Source organism: Salvelinus alpinus, chromosome 3 (assembly GCF_045679555.1).
Source record: "Salvelinus alpinus chromosome 3, SLU_Salpinus.1, whole genome shotgun sequence".
Lineage (NCBI taxonomy): Eukaryota > Metazoa > Chordata > Actinopteri > Salmoniformes > Salmonidae > Salvelinus > Salvelinus alpinus.
In genome coordinates this window covers 55,080,328-55,104,784 of record NC_092088.1, presented here as the reverse complement: position 1 = coordinate 55,104,784, position 24,457 = coordinate 55,080,328, and the positions used below count along the sequence as shown (strand labels likewise).

The following is a 24,457-nucleotide window of genomic DNA, read 5'->3' as shown; positions in this document are numbered from 1 at the left end:
ATGGGTTTTAAACAGAGGGTCCAAAGAGGATGGTGATTTGTAGAGTGTTAGATGGCATCACCATTTCAAAGTAATATATTAATTAACTGTAAGCCCATTGTGTAGCCTAAACTAAATACAAAACATTAATTCATTGCCGTTTGAAAAATATAACACAATGCATTGATATGCATACACAGTGAACACAGAAGCAACGCTTCTCATAGCCTACTGACGCATGCGTCAAGCCTGGGTGTCCTCTTCATGGGAAGTATAATACATTTTCTAAAGTAATCAAGCCCGATTAGTCTCATACTATGTAGACCCTAACACAACTACAGTGATGCGTGCACGCTGTAAATTAAGAACACGATAATTGGGTAGCCGAAGAGGTCATTTTCAAAGCCAAAGGCTTGCATTCTGTTGTGGGGCTACTGTATAGGTGGTAGCCTATGCGCACCCAAGAAATGGTTAAACATTCGGGCCTGTCCGCTGTGGGCGGAGCACGGGGCGCGCGAGCAAGAGCTGCACAATTAAATATGAACTCTGAGTGAACTAATTTGTCTGACCCAAGGTAAGATGGGGCAAATAGTTGGGGGGAAACGGGCGTATAAAAGCGCAGAATGGAGGGTGAGACATACCAGTCCACTCCTGCAGTCCATCCGTACACTTCTCCTCGAGATGAGTTTCTACACGTTATTCGTAACATGTCTTTGCACTCTCCTGCTCCCACTCCTCCTGATCGTGACTGCGATGAAACTGTGGGAAATGTACGTCATTAGTGGAAGTGATCCAACCTGTCAGAGTCCTCTTCCTCCGGGTACCATGGGACTGCCCTTCCTTGGCGAGACGCTTCAGATGGTCCTACAGGTAACTGATGATGGAAACAAACTGAAAACGCAGTTCCTCCCTATATTTGCAGTGTGCATCAGGCTGCTATTGATTAGTTATTGTTAGGGTTATGCATCAGGCTCAAATGTCCTACCAGAAAACAGTATGCTATTGAATAAATTGAAAGATTGTTATGTAGCCTAATTCAAGCCATTTGTATGAATGACATTTACAGTATCAATTCATCCATTATTCTTCTTATTTATATTTCTAGAGAAGAAAATTCCTAAAAATAAAACGGCAGAAATATGGATATATTTATAAGACGCATCTCTTTGGGAGTCCCACGGTGCGGGTAATGGGTTCAGAACATGTGAAACAGATTCTGATGTCGGAACACAAATTGGTCGCGGCTCAGTGGCCAGCATCAGTGCGACTCATTCTCGGGTCGCACGCCCTCTCCAATGCGCATGGCGCGCTCCACAAGAGCAAGAAAAAGGTAGGAAATACGTAGAGTAACCTACATGTCTGTGTAGGAAGCTCATGGTTTATGCTTACGATGAAAAACAAAATTGTAATTTACCTTGCCTTTTCACAGCGGTGTCCTTATAACGTGCCCTTAAAGCGCTCTCTCCTGTTTGCCTACAGGCGATCATGAAAGCCTTTTCTGGAGAAGCCCTGAAAGAGTATATTCCTGTGATCCGGGAGGAGGTGAGATGCGCAGTGCATAGCTGGCTGCAAAGCGACTCTTGTGTGCTAGTGTACCCAGAGATGAAGCGCCTCATGTTCCGCATCGCAATGAGGATCCTGCTTGGCTTCGAGCCCGAGCAAACAAAGACCGACGAGCTGGAATTAGTGGAAGCGTTCAAAGAAATGATAAATAACCTTTTCTCCCTACCAATCGATGTTCCTTTCAGCGGCTTGTACCGGGTAAGTTGTCTGTCAAATGATAAGATTGATTGATTAAAACAGCCCTGGCCTGCATCACATGGGGCTCCAGTGTGCGCGCAAAATTTTTGACCGATATTTTTCACCATTCAATTTAGGGTCTGAGAGCACGCAACATCATCCACTCAAAGATAGAGCAAAACATCAAAAATAAGCTGTCCAATATTGATAACAACAATAACTATAAAGATGCTCTGCAGTTATTGATTGAGAATGGAGAGAGGAACGAGGAGCGACTAAGCATGGAGGTAACCAGATGCCTTTCATTTAGCAATTTGATTCTATACACTGTCAATTACTCCATGAACCGTTCTTTATTTGTTTCCTTCAGGAGATAAAAGAGTCTGCCACAGAATTGCTATTCGGTGGCCACGAGACGACAGCGAGCACTGCGACCTCTCTGGTGATGTTTCTCGGGCTGCATGCACATGTCATGCGTAAAATGCGCCATGAGCTTCAGGAGAAGGTTGGTATCACTCTATCATCAAAAGACAACACGACAACATTGTATATGGCACTTGATTCTTGTTGTGCCAATGACATGGCACAACATTTATTTAACATGATTTGAAACCATAAATCATTTGTTTACAAAGTCTTCCATGACAACAAAAGAATAGTCAATGGAGGCCCATCTTTTTTGGGTTATGATGAGATTAAGATTAGACACAACTCTCATTAAAGTATTTATAAATTATATTCTTCCAAATCTAGGGCTATATTTAATTGATTGAATTTGCTGTACATCTCACTTGCGAGATTTATGTCCCCCTATCTATGTGTTTATAATATATACATATTTTTCCAGCATTTGTTGGGAGCCCAATCTGAGGACAAACCACTGAGTATTGAGTTGTTGGAACAGTTGAAGTACACCAGCTGTGTCATCAAAGAAACTCTCCGTATAAACCCTCCTGTCCCTGGTGGCTTCCGTGTGGCACTGAAGACATTTGAGCTCAATGTAAGTAAACCTATGTTGTAGCATCTGAAATTACATTTACACAAGATTTTAGGCTAAAAGTTTAAAGGAGGCATAATTGATTGTGTTTTGAGAGCCACAAAATGGAAACCATGTACTCTTATAGTATATGCGTTTTTCTACAAATATATCATCACAACATGGTAGCAGCTCTATGTATAATGATTGGAAGAAAATTGTTGGAAGTCATTGCCATACCCACCCCACCTAACAACCTAAAGTGTGTTTCCTCAGGGATACCAGATTCCCAAGGGTTGGAAAGTCATCTACAGCATCTGTGACACACACGATGTGCTGGATACACTTATGAACAAGGAGGAGTTTCAGCCAGAGAGGTTCTTGGACAAGTCACCAGATGACTCCTCCCGGTTCGGTTACATCCCATTTGGGGGTGGTGCGAGGACGTGTGTGGGTAAAGAGTTTGCTAAAGTTGTACTAAAGGTGTTCCTGGTCGAGGTGGTCACCAGATGTGACTGGACTCTGTTAAACGGACCCCCGACAATGAAAACAGGCCCAACCGTTTATCCAGTGGACAATCTGCCCACAAAGTTCAGCAGATATGGTGACAAATGTATCCAGAACAACTGATAGTGAAAAATTCACATTTATGTAAATACACTTGTTAATATTTAAGATAGACGTATCATGTATATTACATATATTTTGTAATAGAGATATTTATGTAAACCCCACTAGCATTGTAAAAGCAACATTTTTAGAAGCACTTCAGGTTGATGCACTTCGATAGTTTTGAGACATAATTTTATGTATATTTTGAAATGTAATTGTTTTTCATCTGTACTTGATAATTTTCATGCAGCTTAACTGTGTTGTTGCATTTGGAATGTTTTCAATAAAATAAATGTACTATTATTATGAATAGTTGATTTTTCACTTTTAAATCTGTCTAAATCAAAACCATTTCAATTTTTCCACATTCTCTGACATGGCAATGTCAGAGCTCAATGTTTTCATGTCAAATGTTCCTCCATCCCCAAATAAATCATTGTTGGTTCAATTGCTTGAAGAAATATACATGTGCAGTTATTGGCACCACTTCCTGTTATTGTATCACACTATGGATCTAGTTGTATGCCCATTCTTCTAGCACACGTCAGTGTACATTCACTCCATGGTACAATAACTATTACACTTACGCATAATAAGACCCCAAATGACGTTAGACAATGTCAACGGTGATGAATTGGAATCCAAAGGCGACACAGAGGGACAGGATGTTAGACCCTCCAGATGAGTGTGGAGAGGATAGGCATGTGACTTCATGGGAAGCCTGAATGGTGAGTCTTAAAATACTAGTAAATATTTATCCCTCAACGTTTATTTAAAGTATTTTTGTGATCTCAAGATGTTCTTTAAATGGTTTGCATATACTTGATTTATTGATTTGTTCCTCTCTGACCATGATTAGACCATCATAACTACCCTGCGAGGCTGCACAGTCAAGCCGAATGCACTGTAGTCAAGCCAGCACGCACGCGCACACACACTCACACACCACACACACCACACACACACACACACACACACACACACACACACACACACACACACACACACACACACACACACACACATAGCTAATAGGCTGAACCAGGCTGTAAATAGGGCAAGTGTGGCAAAATAGTGGGAATGAAAAGACAAGGAAAAGGTAAATATCACTTAAACAGATACCTTCCCCCGCTTGCTTCTCCCCGTGTGGGTAAAAATGTGACTTTTCACTTTGTACCAGGGTGGATGAAAACACTTATAATGTAATTTGCATGTCTGGTGCACTCTTGCCCCCTCGTTGAACCATATCAGTCCACCTAACTCTCAATCAGATTACCTATTAGCAGCCCATTGGTATTATTTATAATCAAGCGGGAGAGGCTTTTCAGAGGACGGCTCAGGGTCAAGAAGAGTTTCGTGATAAGAAAAGGGCCCTGAGGTTATAGTGATGAGGTTGGGGTGGCCTTTCATCTGCCTGTTCAAATAGTTTGCTGATCAGTAAAGAAAAAGAAAACAATTGTCAGCAAGAAGGTTAATAGCGATATTTCATGCATTTCCCATTTGAATTTCATCTTCTGTAAAAGGCTTTATTGGCCAATAAAAGTCACACCGCAAACAAGTATGTTCATGCTCTCTTAGAACTCTTGCTCTCCACTCGTGTGGGCTTCGGTTCAAAGACACTTTGAAAGCAATAAGGGACAACGATTTGTGAAATGAGTGGTAGCAGAGAGGAAAAGGCGAGAGGTTTTACTCTGCCTAAAATCTGTCCACTAAAATAAGCCCACGAAGTGAGGAATTTTTGTATGGTCAATGAGTTTAAATTTGGTTAACAAAAATTGTAATTGCTAATTTGCTACATGAGGCTTATTTGATTGAATAGAAGTTTCTTAGTGGTTAGCTTCTTACAAATTCACTGATATAAGTGGACGCATGTGTAATTTCGTCAAATTTATATAGAACATTAAATATCGGAGTTGTGCCTGTTGTCACAGAGATAGATAGAGGACTCATCATGTAAACTCATCAAAAAAAGAAACGTCCCTTTTTCAGAACCCTGTCTTTCAAAGATAATTCGTAAAAATCCAAATAACTTCACAGATCTTCATTGTAAAGGGTTTAAACACTGTTTCCCATGCTTGTTCAATGAACCATAAACAATTAATGAACATGCACCTGTGGAACGGTCCTTAAGACACTAACAGCTTACAGACGGTAGGCAATTAAGGTCACAGTTATGAAAACTTAGGACACTAAAGAGGCCTTTCTACTGACTCTGAAAAACACCAAAATAAAGATGCCCAGGGTCCCTGCTCATCTGCATGAATGTGCCTTAGGCAAGGCATGCTGCAAAGAGGCATGAGGACTGCAGATGTGGCCAGGGCAATATATTGCAATGTCCGTACTGTGAGACGCCTAAGACAGCACTACAGGGAGACAGGACGGACAGCTGATCGTCCTCGCACATGGCAAACCACGTGTAACAACACCTGCACAGGATCGGTACATCCGAACATCACACCTGCGGGACAGGTACAGGATGGCAACAACAACTGCCCGAGTTACACCAGGAACGCACAATCCCTCCATCAGTGCTCAGACTGTCCGCAATAGGCTGAGAGAGGCTGGACTGAGGGCTTGTAGGCCTGTTGTAAGGCAGGTCCTCACCAGACATCACCGGCAACAACGTCGTCTATGGACCAGACAGAACTGGCAAAAAGTGTTCTTCTTTGACGAGTCGCGGTTTTGTCTCACCAGGGGTGATGGTCAGATTCGCGTTTATCGTCATTGCAGGCAATCTCAACGCTGTGCGTTACAGGGAAGACATCCTCCTCCCTCATGTGGTACCCTTCCTGCAGGCTCATCCTGACATGCTCATCCTGACATGACCTTCCAGCATGACAATGCCACCAGCCATACTGCTCGTTCTGTGCGTGATTTTCTGCAAGACAGGAATGTCAGTGTTCTGCCATGGCCATCTAAGAGCCCAGATCTCAATCCCATTGAGCACGTCTGGGACCTGTTGGATCGTAGGGTGAGTGCTAGGGCCATTTACCCCATAAATGTCGGGAACTTGCAAGTGCCTTGGTGGAAGAGCGGGGTAACATCTCACAGCAAGAGCTGGCAAATCTGGTGCAGTCCATGAGGAGGAGATGCACTGCAGTACTTAATGCAGCTGGTGGCCACACCAGATACTGACTGTTACTTTTGGTTTTGACCCCCCCTTTGTTCAGGGACACATTATTCCATTTCTGGTAGTCACATGTCTGTGTAATTTGTTAAATTTATGTCTCAGTTGTTTAATCTTGTTATGTTCATACAAATATTTACACATTAAGTTTGCTGAAAATAATTGCAGTTGACAGTGAGAGGATGTTTCTTTTTTTGCTGAGTTTATATCACCCATTTTAGCATGGATATTACAATTGAGGGCTTCCACCATTTTAAAGTAGTCAATTGGGTGGGAATTCCTATGAGTTGGGTGCAATCAGCCAATGCAGAAGAACATTGAGATAGCCTCAATGGCGCTGCCCATGCTGTCACAGACGCTATAATGCACAGATACAAAGATGAGTCCTCTATTTATCTCAATGGCCTGTTGTTCACATGCGTATTTGCCCTCTCATTGTCTAGAATGGTCCCACCTGATTTCGCCTACTCCTGCCTGCCTTCCATTTTTGAGGACGTGTCTTTCCATTGTTAGAGCTGTCTCTTGACTATTTTGTCAATATAATAGGCCATCTCTGGAGGTAGCCAGAGGATATGATAGGGCTCCTAAAACATCAAGCCCAAAGTTAGGTAATGCCACCTTTTAGTCCCAAAGGAAATTATAACTGACCCTGTAACCTCCCTCTGAAATCATGTCACTTGTATTCTAGTATGGTACAAAAGATAGACATCAATAATGATTTCTTTATATAGCCGTTCCAGGTCATTGAGAGTTAACAGTTAATTACAATAATGAGGTAAGAGAGCAGTCTTTAGAGAGAAATTTACCCGCCCACAGACGGATTACACAAATCCACTCGCTTGTTGCCTCTTTTGGAGATGTCAGGGCTAGGGATTTGACTTTGTGTTGGAGACTTTCTTTTACAGCATTCAAGAGTCAAAGGTTCTCAAAAAAATAAACCAATCATTCAGAGGAAATAGAAACGTTACTGTAACAAAGTTTACTAAACTTTACAAGAAGCTGACAGGAAATACCTTCAGAATAACAAGCTCTACCAGGAACAACTTTCAGAAGGACAAACATCTTAAGGACGTAAGCAAATGTTGTTCAGAGTTCAAAATGTTATAAAGACCATGTTGTTTCATATGTATGAAAACGATGAGGTTCTCAAACAATGAGGTTATATCCACACACACACACTACATGATCCAAGCCACAAACAATGCTCTAATCATGTGACCCAGTAAAAGGGAGATAGAGATAAACAGAGAGAGAGAGACAGTAAGAGAGAGAGAGAGAGAGAGAGAGAGAGAGAGAGAGAGAGAGAGAGAGACACAGAGAGAGAGAGAGAGAGAGAGAGAGAAAGAGAGAGAGAGACAGCATCCTGCTGTGACCTTAAACAGAAAAGGACACAAGCTGTTCACACAGGAGGAATAAGGCGCAAATTAAACAGGGATCTGCCAAGGTGAGAGATAATTATTGGCTATGTCAGACAACATCTGTTATTGCAGCATTCCAGAAGTCAGCTTCTCTGAGGACAAGCTGAAACCTCCTCCAGAGTTCATGACTGACAAAGGCCTCTGGCTGTTCCCACTGGAGATCACCCTCCTCCATTTCCATCATAATATAGAGCATCTGGCATGATAGTGGAAGAGAGGAGAGATTAAGAGATGATACTCCACACATTTGTATTTGTGTGTGAGGGTGTATCAGACAGGTGTGTAGGGGTTCGTATAGGGCACGTGTCAAACTCATTCCACAGAGGGCTGAGTGTCTGCAGGTTTTCGCTCCACCCTTGTACTTGATTGATGAATTAAGGTCACTCATTAGTAAGGAACTCCCCTCACCTGGTTGTCTAGGTCTTAATTGAAAGGAGAAAAGAAAACCTGGAGACTCTCGGTCCTCCGTGGAATGAGTTCGACACCCCTGGTATAGCGGTTGGTATAGGGAGGACGGGCTCATAGTAAAGGCTGGAACAGCATCAATAGAATGGTATCAAGCACATCGAATGCATGGTTTCCATGTGTTTGATACCATTCCATTCACTCCATTCCAGACATTATTATTAGTTGTCCTCCCTTCCCCAGCCCCCTGTGGTGTGGTGTGTGTTAGCATATCTTATGCTCTTGTACATATTTGGAAGGAGTATATGTTGTTTACTTGTGAAATGGCTAAAGTTAATGAGCTACAGTTTTCAACATTTTCATGTTAGCAGTTTACCCATAAAGACTCACCCTGTAAACTTTTGGGATTTGTTGCTTACAGTCAGAGTGAACTCCCAGCCCTGAAGCATGGTAAAATGAGATAGGAAGCATGCATTTCATCGCCAAATAACTGCAAAAACTTGTTTCGTGGCAGCCTGTGCCTCAAGGTCAGGCAGAGTTCGTTGAAAAGTAAAAACAATCCAAGCTAAATCAACTATCTGAGGGTTACTGTTTTTGTTTCCTAAAGTTTTGCACATGGAGGACAAAATAAGAGCTGTGAACCCTCTTTGACAAAGCAGAAGCAGGGTGGGAGGATGAACTGCAAGAGCCCCCATGAACTTTCATATCCATCAGAGCAAATAAACACCTTGTGTCTCGGACGGGGTTGTTTATGCTATGAAATCCTGTGTAGGGTTGATATACACTGTACTACCGTGTGCCACATACCAGCAGAGGTTCAAAAGTTCATCTAAACCGTGAACTCTGTCAGGGCACAGCAGGCAGTTCCACCCATGAGTCAAATAAAAGAGAGACAGAGAGGCTCGAAGCAGCATAAAACAACCCGGAAAGTGCTGCACGCCACATTCAAGGGCAATGACAGGTGAGAGGTGTCACAACTCCTGCCCCCTTCCTTCCTCCCTCCTGTCCTGTCCATCCCCCCTCATTGGTTCACTTTATGACCCTCTGACGCCCCTCATGCCCCCTTTAGGAGCACAAATACAGTCACTGTGAATGAAACTCAAGCGTGGCTGTTTGATCAGTCCATTCAGTTGTGTGGCGTGTGTGTGCTTTAGGAGAAGAGGGTCTAGGACTACGCTATGGTGAGGGACACACATTCTTTCCTAGGTTGTGTTCATATGTGCGTCTGTGTGGTGTGTGTCTGTCTAGGATGGGCCAGGGAATCAAAACAGAGGGGTTATGACCCATATGTATTTGTTTAAAGATGAGATTTGTGTCACCTCCGGGCCCAAAACGCAGCCTAGCAGTGCAAACCAGCGGCAGGCATAACTGGTTCTGGAATGAAAACAAACCCTTTGCTGTTGTTACAGCTAATTTGCTAATGTTTATACCGGCTTATCAAAGAATACAGAGTGTTTAACTCGATCAGTGTACCCTACAGGTTTTCACATAACATGTTGTTCATTGCTGACCTCGTCCTATAACGTTTTAATAGGCCTTTTCATTTGCTTAAAATTGTTATGGTTTTTAAGAGGGTTTATGGTTTATTGCCTTTCACATAAGCTCTAGAGAGAGAGGAGGGGCCACATAAGTGAAGTTGTCTATTCTTAGTTCAGGCAGGGGTTACTTAAGCTTTGATCAACTTTTTACCAGAAGTCTTAGTCTACCAATTGTTTTTGTATATTTTGAAAGAAAACCCAGACTGCTTGCCTTTGAAAGCATTTAGCAGATACCACTGATGGTCTAAGTGCAATGACCTGAAACTGCCCCTGCATGTTCGCTGTTAGGATAAATATCCCTCTATTAGGAACAAGTGCCTTGAAAGCTGCATTGCTTTCTGGAGAGATCTCTACTCAGAGCTTTTAAGAAAAGGTGGTGTATTTGACTGGCAGGTAGACTCTTTAAGAAGCCTGCCTCATCCATCAGGTACACAGTATGATGGACAGTTATATTTAGCCGTTGTGGTATGTGAATCTGTGTCTATGAAGAGTGCTTCCAAAAACTCCTCTCTGTGAAAAGGTTCATTTGCTTTTCCTGGCAGGCGTAGGCAGCCTGATATAACAGCAAGAGGGGTATTTTAAACAGTCTGTTTCCCTCAGACAGCTGCCATGGTGGGAATTGAACTGCAGCACGCAGCAGCAGAGCTGCAAAGGGAGGGAGGATGACCAGGTCACACAGCGGGCACGGGGATACGCCTGGGACACTGCAGCGACGCTTCATTCACATACTGTAAATACAGACAGACAGTCTCTGACACACATACACGTGTTAATGCACAGGGGGAAACCATGGATAGCCATGCACACATACGCTTTGTAGGGTTTGTTGTGGGCTGCTATGATAGATATAACGTACCTTAAATATTTAAATGATTTATAGGTCACTACGTGCAGTGTCTTTTTTATTCATACATTGACATTCCAAAAAGCTGGAGACTAAAAGCATTCACTCCAGTGGTTTGGTACATCCACTGCACTGTTTTCCAGCTTCTTCTGTTTCTCATTGCACCTAAATCCAGGTTAATACGCATCACCACAATCCATTAGAGGGAACCCCCATCTCCTCCAGATTCTGGCCACACATTCATCATCTGATTTCACTTGTTCCAAGGCCAAGCAGCAAGTCATCCATCATTGCCATGTGCTTGTTTCATTATCACCCATCTCTCTTTTTCACCCTCAGAAAACATCTAGCATGCTGTAAAGCTGAGAGAGAAAGAGAAACCAGCAGCTCAGTGAATAGTGAGCTACCTTCCATCTTCATCTGTCAGAAAGGAGTAGCAGTACGTTCCAGACCCTTTTGAGGCTCTTGCCAAAAATCAGGAGAATGCACAATGTTAAACAGGTCATGTCACAGCAGGTATTGCACTTGGCTTTGGCCTTGTCGGTACAAATCTCATTTAGGTGTGAATCGACAGTCAGTGTCATACAGGTGTTTCTTATCTTTACTGAATCTGATAGATGAATTATACATTTAATGAGAAATGTTATCAGAAATGTCATGATGGCACAATATGTTTGCAAGCAGGGTGGTGTGAGCTGAAACTGGTGAAGTTGATTAATCACAAAAACAGAGCTAAGTCCAATACGTTTCTCAGGGTCGAAATGAGAAGCAGGGGATGCATAACAGAAAAGAATCTCGGCAATACATTCCCAACACATAACAAAACTGAAAATATGGTATTTAAGAATATGAAAGAAGCCTTTTCTCACAGGTCAGACTTGACTTACTCTCATCATTGCTCTCTCCATCTGTGGAAAGTTCCCCAACCCCATTCCCTTCTTTCCAACCCCCACCTGCACATGTCCCTCCTTCCTTTCCTCCCCCTCTCTCAAGAGCGGAAAGGCCTCGGCCTCTGAGAGACTCACCGGCAGGATGCTCTATACACAGTGTAATTACAACCAGAAGCAGCGGCGAGTGTGAAAGCAGCAGATAACATCAGGTCACCCAGCGTGCAGGAGTTCACACAGAGCCCAGTGGAGTGGCAGCAGCTGAGTTATGGCTCCGTATTTTAACTGCTCCAGCCTGGTCCAGCCCTACGCTACATCCCCATTCACTGCCCACACCCACTGTGATGCAGCAGCAGGGAGCAGCATGGTGTAGGGTTAGAAACGTTAGTCACAGATTGCAATGTCATACATAGACAAAGAAAATGTTCAAGGATTTGGGGATAGAGATTTATGTTCATTGTAAGATAAGAACACAGCCGGACGCGCAGAATACGCAAGCACGCGCACATCCACACTGTCTAGTATAGTAGGTCTGTATCTATTTGCAGAACTCTGACAAATTCAAAATAACTTAAACTTGTCCTCTCTGGTAATGCTCAACCCCAATTGTCGTCTGTCCCCCTAGGTGGTTGGAGGTTGAAAAAGGTTGGGAGAAACGACGGCTATGGAGAGCAGTGACCCTGCACTGTTCCCTGTCAGACTGCTGGATTTATGGCCCATCACTGTGAAGGGGAACTGTTTGTTTAGACACCACAAATCCTTAAAATGTCCACTTCTGACACTTACTCACTGATGTCACAACAGTTATGAGTCAGAACTGTTATACACGTGTACCCGGGAATCTACTGTAATTATGTATTTGCCCTTTAACCTGTTGCCTGAGAAAAGATAGCAAGGAACCAGCAGAAAGTCCATACTGGATTATACTGGGTGCTAGATAGTTCAGTTGACCATAAAGCAAACAAAAAATCTGTGTGCTTCTAATAGCATTTTACTTGAATAATTGTCTGAATAAGACTATTAATCTATTAACATTAATCAAACTTTTAACACTGTGATAAAATCTTAAGTAAACACATAAATCTGGACTGAGAGCACATTTACTGCTAGCAATCCACCCAATAGGCTACCACAAGTACAAATACACACACGTTCCCTGGCACACACTCTCACTCACGCACACTGCCCCAATCACGCACTCTCTCCTCTAGAGATGTGACAGAGTTGTTCCTTGAAAGTTCAGCAGTGGGTCAGTGTGGACATTACTCTCCTGGCCTCCCCCACACACTCACAGGCTCAGTGCTCACACACCCACTCAAACATAACCACACTCTCATTTCCCTCCTCATGCCTCATCAATTTGACTGGTGGTAACTATAAATATCAAGATATCAGTGCCGTTGGAAAATGTTTTTTTGGGAGTGTTAAGTGAGGAATTGGAGGGTGGGGTTAGCTGGCCAGATCCTGAACTTTTGATTTGAGTGTGTATTGGAGGGTGTGTGAACAATATTCTGTGTTTCCCCGGTCTCCAGTGCCAGTTTTAATAAGCAAATGAGGTCACCTTGAGGCTTCAGACTTTCCTTTTTGTTATTTAGTTTATACAACCATTCAACTGAGTCATCTGACATGCCTTTCAATTGGCTTCTAATTAGACAGAGAATGGAAGTAACCTCACCCAGCCCCATGTAACACATCTTATCTACCTCAGGTGCATTGCCTTCAATCACCCATCCACAAAATATTCTGCAGCAAGAGCTTGTGTGACAAATCTACTGCATGCTGAAATATCATCTGGCAAGCTTGCTGTTCAGAGTGAAGAATTAGCAATTCCAGGACCTCAAATCAATGGTGGGTGAAAACCTACAGCTCAAACATACAATACTGATGGTAGCAGACCACAAAATTTGATTTAAACTAGGCAAGTAAGTTAAGACCAAATTCTTACTAACAATGACGGCCTACCGGGGAACAGTGAGTTAACTGCCTTGTTCAGGGGAAGAACGTCATGTTTACCTCGTCAGCTTGGGGGTTCGATCGCTCTAACCACTAGGCTACCTGCCGATAATTACTTTAAGTAGCATAAGCACTTCAGCTCGCATTAGGACGTAGAGTTATAAAATTGAAGTGCATCCAAGCTATGTTTTGAGCTTGATATTAAGCTAACCCACATACTGTATAATTATACATACATTAATTAAAGACATTTTAATTTCAATTCAACACCTCATTTCCACAAACTTTTGTTTGAGATTGTTTATTTACTTCAACAGGGGATTTCTGTTCTGGCAAGCAGTGTCAGAGGAATATAAATCAAAACAATGATTACGGTTAACTCACTCCAACTGTTTGTTGAACCGGTGGTACGGGCCAACTGCCATAATTATAAGTGATGGGGGAAAAAAACATTATGCGGTTACTTCTCAGTCTTTGATGAGAGCTTCTGGACGATATGGTTGATCTGGGCCTCTCCTGTCTGCGTCAATGGTGACAATCACCTCACTAGGGTAAAAGGCCAAACGTGACGTGAGTTAAGGCAGTGACCACTATAATTACGTATAACAGTATTAAGATATAAAACATTAAAATGTCGATGAACATTACAATGCACCCTGTTCTGGGGGGGGGGGGGGGGGGGGGGGGAGACACCAGACTATTACCAAACATGACACGTGCAGTAATTCCATGTTCCACTGTCATTCTCATATTATACATCACAATATAATTATGTAAGCTACCATTCACAATTGGTGTTACTTGCCGTCATTAGCTATTTATAACTCCAGAATCAACACAATGTAAACCAATTACCTTGAATACTGTACAAATCGTCAACACTGTCCAATATAGATATTTATACATAATCCGTATTCACATTGTAACTAGCGTATGATCTGTCCAGCAGAACACATAGAAATTATATTTATATGGAAACTGAAACAAACCATTTAAACTTCAGGGACTTGATTTATAAACGTTGCGTACACACAAAATATGCATGCCCGTTTTCACACAAAAGTTAGTATTTATACTAACTGAATTTAACATGAGAAAGTGCTATCCTCCCGCAAACTTTAGACCATGCATACAGTTTCTAGTGGTTGAAGTCCTGCATTGCAAGAAAGCAAAAGTAGCCTAGTAGTAGCCTATGTGAAAATATGACGACACCTATTCATAACAAAAAACAGGTAGGCCTAGCTAAATAAGATTCTATCATTTTCCATTAGTGATAAAATAAAAAAATATATATCAATGCATCATCACATTCTAAAATAATTTGAAATAAGGCATATATATTTTCTATTATTTATTTAATTTCCACAATCATTTCACCTTTGATGGTTTCGAAATAGCCTACAGGCCGACAACAAGTTAAGATGGGACGAATGGTAGTCTATCACTCATTTAAAATTGTACCCACTTCCCAGTAGTAAATAGATAAGCTATTTCAAGCAGCCTATTTTGCTCTATGCGATCTGAAGCGCAGTTTAACAGTATAAACAGACGGTTCACAGGCTACGTCCGAGTACTGTAATGTGAAATGTCTAGTGTAGATATTTAACTTATAAAACATAATACATATCAACCATTGCAGAATAAATTCCTCACCTTCTCTGGCCATGATGAGTTTATATTCTTGTAGTAGACATACAACAAATTACCACACGCATCTCTCATTTAACTGGGATTATTAGGTAGAGCAACATTTTAATAGCCTATGTATCCGACAGGGTGCGCGGTTTATAACATACAGTAGAATTTGACAGGTGAACAGACAGTTGATATTTTGCGTTGACGTGTGTAAGCTACCACTAAGGTCACTGTTCACATTTGACAGAGTAGACAATGTATCAGAATTCGCGGGCAGTGCAGCATATTTAGGTTCGGGAAAAGGATAATTAAACGATCCGTTTATAGGTCCACAAAAACATGCAACTGTTTTTGTCTTTCAGAAAATGTCAAATACCCCAAATTTACTCCACCTGAAAAACACCCATCATTAACCTTTTAACGCCCTTGTTGTCTGTATAGTTTGGAAGTATTGGAATTAGGCCAAGACGGTATCTAAAAGAAATAGCAATACAAACATTTGGCCAATCCCTCCAAAGACATGTGATCAAGGTCACCATTGCTATTTCCTTTAGATATGGTCTTGGCCTAATTCCAATACTTCCAAACTATACAGAAAATAAGGGCGTTATTGTCCTCACAAAAGGTGAATGATGGGCGTTTTTCAGGTGGAGTAAATGCTCGTTCAGTTTTATGACAGGTCTGATTTACAATGGGAAACCTGCATATGAATGGCGTGTGCCAAGTTAATAAACCTCAATATTTTTGTGCGTGCAGTTTTCAGAAATGGCATGGCGCACGCGGCTATTTAGTGTTAAATGTACGCAACAATTATAAATTAGGCCCCAATGACTACTTGGCAAAGTAGAAACTGAAAACTTTGGCAGTAATTGTAGTTCTCTTCCATTTGATACCACATGATTACTTGATCAATTCACTGCGGCTAAACTGCGATTATCACTGTAAAGTACAAAAAGTATCACACACATACAAAGAGAGAAACAAAATAACACGAAAACATTGTAAACATATGCCGTTCCCTGTAGAAATGGACCACCATCCATCACGGCATGACCCGTCCTTGCTTCACCATGGAAACAGAGCACATCGGATCCCTTGTGAGAAAGCACTTGTGTGTGGACAGGCTTCGAGAGTCTCTCCTGTCGGATTGCCTCTGACTTCTCTTGTTCAAAGAGTGAGTCACTGATTGTGGTTGGTTTTCGATTGGTCCTCTTCAAACAAGTGTGTCTGTATAACGGAACACAAACCAACCCCCCAAGATACAGAATGTTAAGCAGGAATTACATTTAAGATCATTGTAAACTTGCATTTGGATAGGGGGCGTAACTAGTCTCACCTGACCATCCTTCTCAATCCCGTCTCAACTATTGGAAGTCTGGAGAACATCAATACTGGATTTTCATTTGAATGGGAGCGCTGGCATTCAGAACTTGAATTTGCCCTCAGGAGAGACATTTCCTTGTTTTTCGTTTATTTTAATTTTTTTTATATTTTCCTAGTGTCAGACATAGGCTCGCTAGCTTGTTTTAAAAATCAGTCACAAACTCCGTTTGGAGCACCACCGATGCAAAACATGTGATGGGTTGCCACAATCAAACCAATCACTAGTTATACTCCACCCCTTTATATTTTCTTCCTGAGGAGAACGTCACCAGGCTTTCGAACTACAGTACAAGTAAAATTTGACACACCCACTCATTCAAGGGTTTTTATTTTTACCATTTTCTACATTGTAGAATAATAGTGAAGACATCAAAACTATGAAACATATGGAATCATGTAGTAACCAAAAAAAAGTATTAAATCAAAATACATTTTATATTTGAGATTCTTCAAAGTAGCCACCCAAATGTCAAGAACTTTTAAACGTTTCTTCAAGTGCAGTCGTAAAAACAGTCAAGCGCTATGATGAAACTGGCTCTCATAAGGACCGCCACAGGAAAGGAAGACCCCGAGTTACCTCTGTTGCAGAGGATAAGTTCATTAGTTACCAGCCTCAGAAATTGCTGCCCAAATAAATGCTTCACAGAGTTGAAGTAACAGCAACTGTTCAGAGGAGACTGCATGAATCAGGCTTTCATGGTCAAATTGCTGCAAAGAAACCACTACTAAAAGGACACCAATAAGAGACTTGCTTGGGCCAAGAAACACGAGCAATGGACATTAGACCGGTGGAAATCTTTCCTTTGGTCTGATGAGTCCAAATGTGAGATTTTTGGTTCCAACCGCTGTATCTTTGTGAGACGCAGAGTAGGTGAACGGATGATCTCTGCATGGATAGTTCCCACCAGAGTGGAGGAAAAGCAGCCAACAAGCCCTCAGCATATGTGGGAACTCCTTCAAGACTGTTGGAAAAGCATTCCAGGTGAAGCTGATTGAGAGAATGCCAAGAGTGTGCAAAGCTGTCAAAGCAACGGGTGGCTCCCTGGAAGAATCTCAAATATATTTAGATATGTTTAACAATTTTGTTTGGTTACTACATGATTCCATGTGTTCTGCCATAGTTTTGATGTCTTCACTATTAGTCTACAATGTAGAAAATAGTCAAAGAAAAACCCTTGAATGAGTAGCTGTGTCCAAACTTTTGACTGGTACTGTATGTGAGAAGCTCGACGTCCGAAGCTAGGGGGTAACTTACCCAATATAATGAACAGAGTTATGATCCTACCTTGGTCTCTACAATGCGGTGGTAAGCAGGGCTGCTGAGCTCCTCCAGTGTCTCTGAGATGGGTTTGTTAAGTGTCTCAGGGAGAAGGAGACCCAGGCAGCCAGCAGAGATCCCACTGAGACAGAACACCAGGAAGGGCATAGAGGTGTGTAAGTCTCTCTGAAACACATAGCAAACAAAACACAGCTTAAGCTTGAGGGGTTCAAATGAATACCGTTCAACTGTTCTGCCTGCGGCTATGGAACCCTGACCTGTTCACCGGACCTGCTGTTTTCAACTCTCTAGAGACAGCAGGAGCAGTAGAGATACTCTTAATGATTGGCTATGAAAAGCCAACTGACATTTACTCCTGAGGTGCTAACTTGCTGCACCCTCGACAACTACTGTGATTATTATTATTTGACCATGCTTGTCATTTATGAACATTTGAACATCTTGGCCATGTTCTGTTATAATCTCCACCTGGCACAGCCAGAAGAGGACTGGCCACCCCTCATAGCCTGGTTCCTCTAGGTTTCTTCCTAGGTTTTGGCCTTTCCTAGCCACTGTGCTTCTACACCTGCATTGCTTGCTGTTTGGGGTTTTAGGCTGGGTTTCTGTACAGCACTTTGAGATATCAGCTGATGTAAGAAGGGCTATATAAATACATTTGATTTGTAAGAAGGGCTATATAAATACATTTGATTTGATTACAATTGTGACAACAAAAAAAGACTGATGATTTTTGTCCCTCGTCATATTAATGATATTCTGCTGACGTACCATAGAGGGCACAAAAGGGGCCAGGATCCCTCCGACTCTGCAAGACATTGAGCAGACCCCAAGACCAGCGTTCCTGACATCAAGACAAAGCACTTAACATTATTTAAACACCTCTCCAACATACCGTACAAAACCATATTGCATTGTGAGAATTGACACTCAAAAATGGGAGAATGGCACCCTCTACTGTACTTTATAGAAGTAATTTAGTGGGATCGGTTTGCACTGCACTCACCTTACAACAGTGGGGTACAGTTCAGTAGTGTAGACATACACTATGTTGAAAGCCGCACTGACCAACAGCTTTCCTAACAAAGCTAAAGAAGTAGCATTGAACACCGGCCCTAAATAATAAACAAATAGATTAATAAGCAAAATAATGAATCAAATCTATCTAATATACTGTAGATGGAATGCTCTTACCAGCAGTTACTGGGACCAACATGGTGCATAGACATGACAAGCCAGCTAAACCCAGAAAGCTGGCCATGGTTTTCCTTCTCCCAGCCCTAACAAACAGGCACAAATTCCAACTGTTTAGCACAGCTGAGGAGAATATATGGTCTTGTGAAAGTATTACGATTCAACTTCTGAATTTTTAACCATATATCAAGACATTTATTCAGCACCACTGACTTTAATTAATAGAATATCATCACAGGTGGTGAGAATCTTACCACTGCTTGTTTATGAAATAGATACAGAGAGGGTAGGCCGGGAGCTCCACTAGTCCATACATGGCAACACTGAAGTAGCGGTTCCCACTTTCCTCACTGGCATTCATGGTCAGCCCATAGTACACCAGGCTGCAGGAATACCTAAAGCACATCCACAGACAGTGTCAATCTAAGGTTGGTTATGTTTAAAGTCTTCAGTGTGAAAGGTCTTTAAAACAACGTATACTGAAAGTAAGCATCGTTGTGAGCTGTTGATACTATCTGTGCACTATTAATGACCTTGCAAAAAGCGAGTCCCTCTGGTTTCCCAGTGGTTCAGCTCATGATGTGCTAACTCACCAGACATACATGAGCACCACGGTTCTCCAGCGGAGCACTGTGTGGGTGAACAGGTCGAGGAAGCCAGGGCCATTGTTGCCCTGGTTACCAGTCTTGACAGAGCCAGGACACATACGGAGCTTTACTTTGGCTGCAGCATTGCTGTTCCCATTCCGCACAGCTATGTACTGCAAAACCTCCTCCGCCCTCTCCGTGTAACCACGGGAATACAGCCAGCGTGGAGACTCCGGGAGAGTCCTGCCTCAGCCAGAAAAAAAAAAAAAACAGGAGACGAAAAGGTCAACTTGCTATTTGTTTCATCAGCAAACTACAGTCTCACACATGCGGTAAAATGTATTGGGAAAGGTGTCAGTAAAGGTTCTAATGCAATTGCTTTCTTGGAATAATCATCCTAAAAAAAGTTACTTACACACAAAGTAGAAAAAACAGGACGCCAGGAGAATTAGCTGCTGTTGCCAGGGTACGCCATGGTCTGATATAGTAGCCAAGGGCACCAAACAGGGCAATACCCACAGCAAAGGTCATATTAGTCAAGGTCCCTGAAAAACAAACACCAGAGACAACTTTTAAATAATCTGGAAAAAACACTTTCCAATAGTGTCAGACCACTTTCTTATGTTGACAGACTGACTACAATTGACCCTAGTCCCACCTTCCTTAGTTACTGTAGCTGGTAAACATTTGTCATGATGATTATTTGTACCTGTTATGGCCCAGTAGGCCTTGCCCACATACTCCTGGGTGAGCACAAAACAGACGAGGGACATACCCCCATTCATCAGACCCACCAGCAGGCGCGACAACGCAAACACCTCATAGCTGGGAGCAAAGGCTGTGGCATAGCCAAACACCACCTCAAAGAACAGAGCTGAGAGAGAGAAACAGAGAGCAAAAAAGTTGGTTTGTCAAAGAGAAAGTTGCTAAAAGAGCATGTTATAAATGATGTAGCAGTCCACAAGCAAAATGTTTTTTTTAAATTATGAATGATGAGGCCTAACCATAGCTCTCAGATGTTTACCAGTGACACTATTAGCTGGGCTGAAAAGTAGCCTGCAAGGAAGCAGGTCAGAACAACATTTCCTAATGGCTGCTATATCATATCATCCAGTCAAATATTTTAGAGGATATGGATTAAGATCAAAATATGAAAAGTTGTGAACCTCATTTGTCACCTGTTAGGAAGACTGGTTTCCTTCCAATCTTGTCAGAGAGGGGTCCAAAAAACACATTTCCAATCAAGACCCCAGCGAAGAACAAAGAGCCTGCCAAGCTGACCTTGTAAGCCTGTTGCTTTAGAAGGAACCACTAAGAGAAAAGGAAGGAAAGAGACAGGAAGATGGCATTCATATATTATCATTGTGTAGATTATTTTTTAAATGTGTTAAATTCCTTACACAGGTGTGAATGACGCTACATTCTCAAGCACGGCACATTTTTGCTCCTATTGAATCATGAACGGTGACCGCTCACCTCCGTCACGATGGAGTTGACATCCTCTGTAAATGTAACGTGTTTGATGAGCTCCTCATAGTTGGAGTGGTCACCTTGTTCAATGTGGTATTCTGGTATAGCGCCAATGAGCACAATGAGCATGGACTGGCATGCCATATACACCTGGAAAACAAAACCAAGCTGAGTGCCAAGCAAGTAATAAAGGCCTAGCTACCCAAGTGATCTATCCATCAATGGTATTTAATTAGCTATCTCCTTTCACACATGAAGCAATTGAACAGCCTGACCTGCTCAAATCCTCTGAAATTCCAGAGATTGGCATGGCAGAGCTGGGGAGCTCGGAGGTACCGGAACGCATAAAAAAATAACCCACCTTTATAATAAAGCATTGAATGTATATCAACACATTTGCCGAGTGACATAGGGCAGAAGAGTAGAGCCACTTACAGATATTACACACATGGGGACATTATTTTTGGGGCCTTTATAGACGCATTTCATGCAATTCTTCGTCATTTTACATGACAATCTTTTTTTAATGCCGCGTTCAAAACTGGGAACACGGAGCTGGAAAATCTCCGACTTTAGTACATTTAAGTCAACTGGGAAATAGGGAAAAACAAGCTCCGACTGGGAAAATTTGTTTGGGACGTTTATCTAACTCGGAATTCCAAGTGGGGAACTACCTGAAGATGGATCACTGACGTCATGATTCGACCTCGTTTCCTCCCCGAGTTACCAGTTTTCTTGAAAGAACCATTATACCGCACAAATGATCGAAATGACAAGCTACTTTGACACCGAAACTGAGATCAGTGAAAACGACCTCGTCTTGAATCCATCAATTTCCTAGGCCTAGATTTATGGAGACAATGAGGAAATTATATTTAAAAAAATGCTTTACCGTTTCACCCAATGATATGCAGCTCACTCGCTGGTGATGGCATATTAGTGATCACGTTTATTAGAATTTTTACATTGCAAAAAGTTACAATTATCGTTTATGCCACTAGAGGTAAAGTATTCAACAAAATAGGTTCCGGAACGACAGCCACAGGTGTCAGATCCTGTTCCGGCAGTCATTTAGCAAATGCTCTTATCCAAAGCGACTTACAGGAGCAATTAGGGTTAAGGGCCTTGCTCAAGGGCAGAGACATTTTCCACCTAGCCGGCTCAGAGATTCGAACCAGCAACCTTTCGGTTATTGGCCCAACGGTCTTAACCGCTAAGTTACCGGTTGTGAAGGAAGTTGTCATGGTAAGTGAATTTGTGTTTATACAAGTCCTTCCGCTCTCACCTACCGTCCACCAATCATGTCAATGCAGAGCTACATGAGACCTCATTTTTACAAAATTTGAGATGCGCATGGCGATGCGGTGCTCAATTTGTCCTCTGCGTGCCTCCAGAGACTTGGCAATTGCGTCACACACCCATACAGCGCCTCCGAAAACATTTTCGGATCAAGCATAAATTGGCTCTTAGATATTGGGTTATAGGATAAACCATTTGTCATATTTCATTTATAAGTTATATTCTTCAAGAACTGAGTAAAATTAATTAAAATGGCCATTAAACAGCAGGAAATATTGCAGACTGTGGCTTTAATGGGTATGCAAATGACGGTAGAGATAGCTAGCTAGGATTCAGCAAGCTACTTCAAAGCTTCTGTGATTTCATTATCTAGCCAAATAACGTTAGCTAAGTAGTTTAGCTATGGCTGGATAACAATAACAGCGAGACTACTAGCTGGCTTGCCCCACACTAAGTTTGACGACATACTATAATGCATTCAGAAAATATAGTAAATGTATTAGATTGCTAGCTAATACAGCTAACTAGCTGTGGGTGGCATACGTTTTCCACGAAAAAAAAGGAAAGTTAATAAAAACAAACCTGTAGCAACACAAGAACCAACACCATCTGCTTCTGATATGATCCGAATTCTCCGACTAGTTGAAATGCCTCTTCTAAATCCATTCCAAGAGGAAACAATATTCAAGCACATCACACCAATTTGACAGACTACGCAAACATCATTTCGCAGACGTGGATTACTATCACATGTTTTCATATAGGGAAGCGGATTGGTCAAGGAGCCTAAACAGTATAGGGCGCATGCGCAGCAGTAACCAATTGGGCGAATTCGTTCTGAACGTATCCGGCGGATGGAATGGATAAACTGTGATCAATTGGAGGCTAAAGAAATGAGCGTATAGAACTCTGAGATAGCCTCCAGGCAGTGGCGACCCATCATTCAGGGCAGGTTTTGAGCCCCACATTTTTAGCATGTTATTTTGGCATTTATACGTGTCACATATCAGTTTGCAATAAATGTAAAAAAAAAAAAAAAAAAAAAACATTAAGTTAATAAAGCTGCATACAAACTTGGTCCCTTTTTTATTCCTTGAGTAAGCCACCTCAAAATGCTGGTGTTTTAGCCTAGCTCTGTGCTTTCAAATCAAATCAAATTTTATTGGCAACATACACATGTTTAGCAGATGTTATTGCGGGTGTAGCAAAATGCTTGTAATGCTTTTTCCGAGTTCTGTGGTGATGGGGCAGCCAGCGGAAAATATGGAGCGTAGGGGTTGGTAATGTTCTCTAGTTGCGCCGTGATTGGCTCAGTGTTCTGTCACTCATGGGGACACTACGACACCGCAAAATCGAAGGGTAGAGCTAAAAAATTCATGCCCCTTCGGTGCTGCCATAGAATTACATTAGAAGTGCCCATCAAAGAAGGCTCAAGGTCAATGGCCACAGATAAAATTACGTCAAATCACATTATACAGTGGCAAGCAAAATTATGTGAACCCTTTGGTATTACCTGGAATTCTGCATAAATTGGTCATAAAATTTGATCTGAGTCAAATCAAATCAAATAGTATTGGTCACATACACATGGTTAGCAAATGTTAATGCGAGTGTAGTGAAATGCTTGTGCTTCTAGTTCCGACAGTGCAGTAATATCTAACAAGTAATCTAACAATTTCACAACAACTACCTTATACACACAAGTGTAAAGGGATGAATAAGAATATGTACATAAATATATGGATGAGCGATGGCCGAACGGCATAGGCAAGATGCAGTAGATGGTATAGAGTACAGTATATACATATGAGATGAGTAATGTAGGGTATGTAAACATTATATAAACTGGCATTCTTTAAAGTGACTAGTGATACATTTATTACATCTAATTATTAAAGTGGCTTGAGATTTGAGTCTGTATGTTGGCAGCAGCCACTCAATGTTAGTGATGGCTGTTTAACAGTCTGATGGCCTTGAGACAGAAGCTGTTTTTCAGTCTCTCGGTCCCAGCTTTGATGCACCTGTACTGACCTCGCCTTCTGGATGATAGCGGGGTGAACAGGCAGTGGCTAGGGTGGTTGTTGTCCTTGATGATCTTTTTGGCCTTCCTGTGACATCGGGTGGTGTAGGTGTC

At 42.0% G+C, this 24,457-nt stretch overlaps 2 protein-coding genes across 5 annotated transcripts; one reads left to right on the top strand and one right to left on the bottom strand.

Annotated features, from left to right (window-relative positions):
• Positions 1-553: 553 nt before the first annotated feature.
• Positions 554-3,610, top strand: LOC139570945 (cytochrome P450 26A1-like). The gene is made up of 7 exons (XM_071393298.1): positions 554-849; positions 1,085-1,309; positions 1,459-1,740; positions 1,857-2,006; positions 2,090-2,224; positions 2,567-2,719; positions 2,972-3,610. The coding sequence occupies exons 1-7, from the start codon at positions 559-561 to the stop codon at positions 3,323-3,325; spliced, it is 1,590 nt and encodes a 529-aa protein (XP_071249399.1). The 5' UTR covers positions 554-558; the 3' UTR covers positions 3,326-3,610.
• A 10,154-nt stretch (positions 3,611-13,764) lies between these two features.
• slc22a15 (solute carrier family 22 member 15) lies at positions 13,765-23,097 on the bottom strand. Of its 4 annotated transcripts, none has more exons than XM_071393299.1 (12): positions 22,906-23,097; positions 21,031-21,174; positions 20,733-20,865; positions 20,264-20,428; positions 19,970-20,099; positions 19,561-19,797; positions 19,222-19,362; positions 18,968-19,053; positions 18,780-18,888; positions 18,545-18,617; positions 17,783-17,941; positions 13,765-16,341 (listed from the first exon to the last, which is right to left on the bottom strand). In XM_071393299.1, exons 1-12 carry the CDS (start codon positions 22,987-22,989, stop codon positions 16,294-16,296), a joined length of 1,509 nt encoding a protein of 502 aa, XP_071249400.1. In that variant the 5' UTR covers positions 22,990-23,097; the 3' UTR covers positions 13,765-16,293. The 4 variants fall into 4 exon arrangements, with proteins under 4 accessions (XP_071249400.1, XP_071249403.1, XP_071249401.1 ...); XM_071393302.1 differs by having other exon boundaries at positions 13,765-14,025; XM_071393300.1 differs by having other exon boundaries at positions 14,818-16,341; positions 18,780-18,861; positions 22,906-23,072.
• Between the last annotated feature and the right edge of the window lie 1,360 nt (positions 23,098-24,457).